The sequence below is a fragment of the Parus major genome, chromosome 2 (assembly GCF_001522545.3).
Source record: "Parus major isolate Abel chromosome 2, Parus_major1.1, whole genome shotgun sequence".
Classification (NCBI taxonomy): domain Eukaryota; kingdom Metazoa; phylum Chordata; class Aves; order Passeriformes; family Paridae; genus Parus; species Parus major.
Genome location: NC_031769.1, coordinates 68753742 through 68762125, shown reverse-complemented (window position 1 = coordinate 68762125; position 8384 = coordinate 68753742). Strand labels below are relative to the sequence as shown.

Sequence of the window (8384 nt, the reverse complement as noted above, 5' to 3'; positions counted from 1 at the left end):
CGCCCGCACCGATAAGGAGACGGTGTACGAGTGGTTCGGGCTGGTGCTGGGCTCGGCGCAGCGCCTGGAGTTCATGGTGGGGCTGCTGGACCTGTGCAACCCGCTGGAGCTGCGATTCCTGGGCTCCTGCCTGGAGGACCTGGCCCGCAAGGACTACCACTGCCTCCGCGACTCGGAGGCCAAGGCCAACGGGCTCAGCGACCCCGGGCAGCTCGGCGACTTCCGTGACCCCGCCGTGCGCTCCAAGCTCATCGTCTACCTGGCCCTGTTGGGCTCCGAGAACCGCGAGGCCGCCGGCCGCCTGCACCGCCTCCTGCCCCAGGTGGACTCCATCCTGCAGAGCTGCCCGGCGGCGCGGCGGGCCCCGGCCGAGGAGGAGGAAGAGGAGGAGGAAGAGGAGGAGGGGGACGTGGTGGTGGTGATGGACGGAGCCGCGGAGAACGGGCAGGCCGGCCTCCCCGCCGCCCAGGGCCTGGGCTGCGGCGCGCAGGAGGAGCTGCTCCTGCTCTTCACCATGGCCTCGCTGCACCCGGCCTTCTCCTTCCACCAGCGGGTCACCCTGCGGGAGCACCTGGAGCGGCTGCGGAGGGCCCTGTGCGGGGACCAGGAGGAGGAGGAGGAGGGCTTCGGCCGCCACCCAGCCCAGGTAACACCGCGTCCTGCGCTCTTCCTGCTGCGCCATCTCAGCGGGTGGTTTCGTCCTTCTTCCATCGCTCCCTCCCGTTTTTGTAGGAGCGGCTGCTTGCTTTCCCCGAATCCCCCCCATTGGGATGTGGTCCCTTCCGTCCTCCCCCTACCACGGCAGTGTCAGCCCCGGCCGCCCCCACAGCCTGCTGCGGAGTGTCTACTACGAATTTCTTGGCGGGGGGAAGGGTTGATTTTCCTAGCCTGCCATGCTTTCTGGAACGCTGTTTTTTTTTCTGGAACTCTGCCGTGCTGGAGTGCAGGGTGCACAGTACTGAACTGGCTGCCTCGTACGCTGTAGGCCACTGTACGAAGCAGGAATACAAGCAACAGCTTGACTAAACTTTTAAAAATAGAAATAACAAGAATGCTAGAGACCAGATTGCCTAAGAGAGCATTCTCTAGGGGCTTCAAACCAATAGAACACGTAGAAATTTTTTTTTTGTGTGGAGCCTGCGTCCTTGCCCCTTCCTAAAATGAGACACAGGCTTGAACTTGGCAAGAATCAGGGCAGCAGTTGGGTCACCAGCTCTAAGGCTGGTGTTCTCTGAAACATCAAGTTCAGCGAGATGGCTGACAGCATTGGGGAAGGGGTGGCAATGATTCCACTAAAGAAACAAATTAAGATAGCACAACTGGTGCTTCTGTGCAGAGAAAAACTGATTTTTTTTGTGTGGCTGTCAGGAAACAGCAAAGCTCACCCTGAAAGCAGATGTGCCACTTGTTGCTAGGATGTGGCTGTCACCGGGGATGAGGACTTGCAGTGAGTGACAACAGAAGCATTCTCCTGTGCAGTAGCTCTGTTTAAGCAGATGTTTTCCCCCAATGCCATTCACTGCTGCCCTCTTGATGAGCATTGGCGTTAAAAATTGCCCCATATTTATGCGGCCAAGCCGTCCTCATGGAGCTCTGCAGTTTTTGGTCTATAGATGGCCTCTCGTGCAAAAGGGAAGGAAGGGCTGGAACATGGGTGTTTATAGTACTGTTCTACTGAACCCATCACGTTTTCATGAGTTACTTGGCAGAAAAGGGTACAAAGCAGTAAGGGTTGGGGTTTTGGGATTTTGTTTCTAATTTGCTTGCCGTGCAATTTATTTAAGCGACTTGTAGAAAACTTATACATTGTCTGCAATACGAAAGGAATGTTTGCTAAAGATGGGGTATGCTCTTCAGGGAGTACTCAGAGGAGACAGGGATCCATTTCTAAGTCTTTATATATAATAAGTAAATGCCTCTATCATTTAAAGGCCAAAATGCATTTGGCAGAATGGGCAGATGTTACAGGACTCAAATCACAATGAATTCGGAGCATCGGTCCAAAAAGTGTTTATTTTGGCTCATTGGCCTGTGTCTAGTTTTATTCCAGAATTAATCCTGAAAGTCCATCTTTCCGGGGAAAAGATTGAATTGCAGGAAGTGGTAAGACTGGACACTGTCCCTTCTGGGTTTAAAGTGCTAGTAACCGGAAACATACTTCCTGCCTGGAACTGGCACAGCAGTTGTAGCTGCGCATTGTGTCCCAACAAATGCAGTTGGGAGAGCAGGCTCTCGTGAACTGCTGGAATTGAAGTCAGTATTGTGCGGTGTTCTGGCTTCAGCATAAAAGCAGCTGTCCAAGTTGTGGTTTTGTTTACTCGGGGAACACTGAGAGACCCGAGTCAGCTTGGCTGAACATGCACATCACATACACCGTAGTCGACACAGCAGTGAAACGGCAACGCTTCCGTAGGCTTTCCTCCCCCTCCCCCCTTTCTTAATGGCTAATTGTAAATACAGCACAGCCTTTCTGGGAAATAATGGCTGACAGGGAACAGAGGGATCAGTGCGTTTCTGCTGAGTATTTTCAGTCAGCGTTCCACGGTGACGGTGGGCCCTTCGCAGATAAAACGCTGGAGGAGATGGAGCCGCTAGCAGGGTTGAAGATTTCCCTGGCAAAACGTTGCCGTAGCATTACATTGAACTTGATTTAAAATCCTGTCCCGGCCTTCTTTAATCTCTGAAATTTGAGTGCCTTCAGGGCTCTGCGTTTGTGAACTAGAACGGTTCATAAAAACCTCTCTGAAATTTTATTCGGCTGGGCTCGTGTCAGAAGGGCTGGGCTCCATCTCCGGGAATAACCCGCTCCGTGCCGGGCAGCCCAAGCGGCTCCGCGAGGGCTGCGGTGCTCCCCGTCCTGCCCGCACGGGAAGGGCTCGGGCGGGAGGGGGACGGCGGCTCCCCCGTTAGATGGGCACAGCCAGGAGCGGCGGGAGGGGGAGCGGCGGTGGACACGGCGCCACAATCCACCGAGCACCGTCATGGCCCGGGGAAAGGGGGTGACCCTTCTCCTTGTTTGGGGGCGGACGGTGGGCCACGGAGAGCCCGCGCCCCCTGAGGGCGCTGCCCCGCCGTGGCGGCGGAGGGCCGCTCCTCCAGCCCCCTGCGCGGACAGGGATGCGGTGACCCATGGTGGCCGCCGCTTCCCGCCCCGTCCAACATGGCGGTGCTGGCTCCCGGTCACGTGCCCTTGGGGCGGCGCCCGGCCCGGCCCGGCCCGGCGGGAAGGGGCGGTGCCGCCGTTGCATAACGGGGGGGGCTCGGCCCCGCGCCCGCCGGGACCGGCGGGAAGCGGCTGTGCGGGGACTGCGAGGGCCCGCGTGTCCGGCACAGAGGGCGCAGCAGCAGTGTCCTGCACTCAGCTCAGCTTTGGGCTTCCCGTGCTTGGCTCTCGGGCGTTCTCAGCTCCCGGCTCTGACCCGTCGGAAGGTGGTCACTGAGCCGCGTGGTTCACCTGGGCCGCGAAATACTAATGTGTTCCTAATGTATTCCTGTGGCTGGCAGCAGTGATGTGAAGTCAGCCTGCAGACTTGAGGGAGCTGAGACCTGGAGTAGAATCAGGTGGTTTGTTGGGAATTCTTTAGGGGAAAGGGCTGTGCTATTGCACGTGTCGTATCTGACAAAATGTCTCGGTTTGAGGTTTCAAGGAGCTGTAACGCCTAGCTTTAGTGAACACCAAGGCTTGAGAGGTTCACCTGCGAAGAATTTGTGGGTGGTTTACGAGAACATAAAGCAATTTGCTTTTTCCCATTAATGGGGTTATGTTTTCTGGTTAGGGTCTGTGTTGTCTGAAAAAATCGAGCTCACAATCAAGTTGCTTCATGACAAGGGGTTAACAAGATTATTGCTATTTTTAGTGTCTTATTTCAATGATTTTGAAAAATGTAACATTTCTTAGTAATGCATTTGAACAAATTCAGCTCAAAATGGAGGAATTCAGAAGTTGTGGGAGGTAGGACTGCTGGAGTGGGATGGGCAGAGCTAGGATTGACTTACAGTTGATAAATTTTGTTTCTTTATGAAGTGTTCTGAATTAAGGTTTGGGAGTTTTTATACTTAAAGTAGAAACACTTAATACTATTTTCAAGTTCTTAATTTAAGGTGTGGTTTATAACAACATTTTTTGGGAAAAAGTCATTGGTGCATTAAGGTGGAGAATATAAATGTTGAATCTAAAGGTGAAGTGTAAGAATAAATCAGCAGTATTCGCTGCTTAGTAAAAGAAGCATTAATGTGCAAAGATCCTGTTGATACCACAGTATATTGGTTTAAGTAACAGAATGCATAGCTTAACTCTTGCATTGATTATTTTTGTTTACTAAGTGCATCATTATCAAAGCAGTTTGACTTTAGTGTTCATCTTTTTCCATCCCGTCCGATGTCTGGGATCAAAATGCTGAAATACTGAAGGAGCTACGAATTTCAACAAACATAATAAATGTGGCATGCATTAGGCACTGGAACACTTTATCAGGCATACTTCACAGGAATAGAACCAAGGTTGTGTTGAAGTAAGCAATCTCCTGGAGATAATGGTTTGTTGAATAGTATTATAATTAGCTGGCTGGAGGATTCTTCACAGAAAAGTCTCTACTTGTAAACAAAGGGAAAGTTTCTATTTACAGAGTATTTTTCTTAGTACACTTCTATTTATAAGATATTTTGTGTGCAGATTAGAAGAGTGCTTTTATAATTGATCTTCAGTCACTTGCAGCAGAATAAGGTAGTAGAATTTAATTTTAGAATCTAAGCTCTGTCTGCAGTGCAGTGTTTTTAGTGTCATAGAGTTGAGTATAAGGAAAAGTGTGTCTTCAGAGTCTGGTTTAAATAAGCTACATAAAGATAAAAAATGTCATTTTACTCTTGGCAAAGATCTTTTAAATGGTGATGCACTCCAGGGAAATACAAATGTTTTACAAGTTTTGCATGCTGAGATGAAAAGTATTCCAGCTGCCTCAGAGAACCTAACAGCCTTGTCTCTGAACAGGAATTTCTTGGTCTCCAAACAGGAGTTAAGAATTTCCAGAAATATTACTGGAAGTCTCTGGAAAGGAAGTCATAGCTAGATAAAAGACAATGGCTGAAATGAATGAGTTCTACCTAAATGTGGATGCTGATGCTCTAGGAAATTGTAGAGTAAAAGCTTTCACTGCTTTGAGCTGTTTTAGGTATTTTATTCTAAATATGAGGTGTTAGTACAAGTTTGTAGCCTTTCCCAGTCCCATTATGCCAGAGTTAATCCGCCTCTTGCTGTTGTCCCTGACAGTTTGTTCTCCAGTATAGTAAATGAGTACTCAGGGTGTTGAAAATATACCCCTGACTTCCCAATGCTTGTGCTTAGATTGCTGTAGTTGAGCTGTGGTCTAGTTTTCAGGGTTGCCCAACGCTGACTTATTTATAGGTAGCAGGATCTCACTGGGCTTGGAGCACAGAGGACTCCCAGCTTTTTCTAAAGAGCTGCAGAAAAGGGTGCAGGAAGCAGCAAGTGAGATGGTTGTGTCTATGAAACCTCTGAAGTCTGTAGGGTTCTGCCTGCTTAAATCTCTCACCTTGTTTGCTTGCCATTATCAGTCTCTAGCCATAGCTGTCCTAGAAAACGCTACAGCTGATTCTTCATTACTGTAATTAAAACAAAATACCTACATTCCCTTCAAAAATTCGTGAATTTCTGTAGTACCCTCCAAGTCTAAGGATTTATACTTCTGGAGACCAAAACTGGCAGAGATGTGGCTAGAAACTGCATTCCTTTGTGAGTTTCTTCCCTTTCCTCAACCTCTTTATCTTTTTGGGAAAGTAAAAATACTTGGAACAACTAAAGAAAATCTAGTGTCTTGGGAAGTATCTTAGGAGCAAGTTAACCACAAGACAGAGATTTTCTATCTGGAGATTCTGGACTTTCAAACTATGCTGGAGTGCAAGGATTGGACAAAATGACATATTGCCCTCTGATGGTAATTAAGCATAGTAATGAAGGCATCGTCCCTTCTGAATACTGACTGTACTTTAGTGAACTACTCTTCAGGAGCAAATGTTTTTTAAATCCTCCTGTCACTCTAGACTGTTATGAGAATAACTTTTTGTGTTAGTCTGAACTGCTACATTCAAGTAATTTTGTTTTGATTCACTCAACTAACAATAGCAAGAGTACTGAAGTTGCACAGAGTTGTTGGATGAGCAACCACCTGGGGATGCAGTCACAGCTGAACTGATGCTTGGCTGTCTCTAGCTTCAAGTTCTCTACTTTGTTACGGACTAGCTAGGTTGGACTGAAACTGTTTTAGGTCCTGTTGAAGGCTAGATGGAGGTGAGACTTAGAACACACTGTATTTCTAGCAAACACGAGGTGCATTATCCCCAGCACTGTAAGTCGTAGGTGTAGCTGCCATGTCTGATACTTAAAATGCACTTGCCACAGGCTGAATTTGTTGGAAGAAGGTTGGTATGCCCTATGTCTCAAAATTGTTATGGTTTGGTAGTGCTATAGGTTAGTGAGTATGTGATTGCTGAAGATGTCGCGTTGGTGTAGTTTTCCTCCCTGAATCAGCTGATGTTCTGTTAGGTTTCTGTCTCCATCATAGTGTTTTGTTGTTGACTCTTACAAGCGAGGTCTTAATATAGTTTCACTGAACAAATGCTGTAAAGTACTTCTAGGCACCTGTGCATACTCTCTATGCAGTCCAGCTTAGTGGATGAGTTAATAGGGCAGTTGCACATAATCCATTTGAACTGTATGTTCAGCCACTCAGGCTTTTATTGTACATATTATGGGATTTTATGTTTGGTCACAGAACCATGAAGGGACTGAAGTTGGCTGCAACCTCTGGAGGTCATCTTGCTTAAGCAGGGCCACTTAGAGCTCATTCCCTAGGACCATGTCCAGATGGCCTATGATTGTCTTCAAGGATGTAGATTCCACAGTCTCTCTGGGCAACATGTGCTTGGCCACCCTGACAGTGAAAAAGTGTTTCCAGATGTTCAGAGGGAACCTCCTGTTTTTCAGTTTCTGCCTGTTGCTTCTGTCACTGGTCACTGCTAAAAAGAGCCTGGCTCCATCATCTCCCTTCAGATGTGTGTATACACACACACGTACATTTTTATAGATATACGTCTTTTTCTGCAAATCTGCTCTATAGTCTGTTAGGTCCCTGAGTATTTGGTGCCTGTAGTTATTCCTGCCCAGGTGTAGGATTTTGCCCTTTCCCATGGCAAACTTCCTGAGATTCCCAGTCAGCCCATTTCTCCAGCTGTGGTTCTATGTGGAATCTATCTGGAATATGTTCTTGAGGTTGATCCTACATGTTAAAAGATAAGTTGACATGGAAACATCTAAGTTGTTGGTTGATTTGACAGAGATAATTTGGTGGGTCTTTGCAGTCCTAGATCTTGAGGCTGATTCTGCCCTAGTCTTGTAGAACAGGGCAGCTTCTTTGCATCTTAGAAGAATTGGATGTTGTCTTTGCATAGTTCAAAGTTTGCAGTTTGGATGGTTTAGCAGCAGTGTCTGTTGGGCATTTGTCTGTGGTCTTGATCTTGCATTTGCCTAGCAGCTTAGCCGAGACAGTGCTGGATTTTTTTTGGTTGTTGTGTTCTGGGGCTGCAGGATCATGTCCAGGGAGGCTACAGTTACCTGTGACCGACTTGGGGCTCAATGGGACAGGCTTCTGCTCAGAAAACCATTTATTCAACACAGGAACAAAAGCCCATCTTAGATCCAGAGACAGAGAACCCCAAAGGAAGCAGGGTGCTGGGTTTCATGGGACAGAACCAGGGTGGAGTTTAAGGTTAATTATGTCTAATAGGAACATAGCAAGGGAGAAACCACAGGGGCACAAACTGAATCAGAACACCCTGGGCTGCCACCCCACAAGGGTCCAGGGTGGGGCAACTCTTCCTGGGCTCACAGGGCCCATCCCCTGAGGCAGAGGATGGAATCCACTCTTCCCAGGCTTTACAGCTGTGCCTCTCACTTGAACAACACTTACCTGAAACTAAATCTTTGCCTTCCTGGGAGGGGGGCACCTCACAGTTAGGGGACAGTCTGTTTTATCTTCAGTGGTCAGCATTAAACAGGTTTTGAAGCATTGCTGCTCTGTATGTTTGCATTGTGAGTATTAAATGCATATGCTGGATTTCCATTTTAAGATGGCCTGTATCTGAGCCACACTCCACAGTGGTGGCATGCAGATGCAGTTGCTCAGAGTGTTGAGTAAGGCTTCATCTCTGCTGCTGCTGTTGTCAGAAGAGGGTTCAGCAGCACACAAGTACGTTGGCAGTTTCACCCGGCTGTTGCTTCTGGAGAGGTGTTGTTGAAGCTTTATGCTACCACAGCTGTGTAGTGATACATCCCCTTATCACAGCTGTGAAGCAATGAGGGTAGGAGCTTG

At 48.2% G+C, this 8384-nt stretch overlaps 1 protein-coding gene across 2 annotated transcripts in view; it reads left to right on the top strand.

Moving 5' to 3' along the window:
• Positions 1–6: 6 nt before the first annotated feature.
• The window catches only part of ZCCHC2 (zinc finger CCHC-type containing 2), a 43644-nt gene continuing 35266 nt past the window's right edge, over positions 7–8384 (top strand). Inside the window, exon 1 of one of the 2 annotated variants that reach the window (XM_015617997.3) lies at positions 7–646. In XM_015617997.3, the coding sequence (XP_015473483.1) occupies positions 74–646 (573 nt within the window). In that variant the 5' untranslated portion in view covers positions 7–73. The remainder of the gene's footprint in view (positions 647–8384) is intronic. The other variant, XM_015617998.3, reaches the window with a different exon arrangement.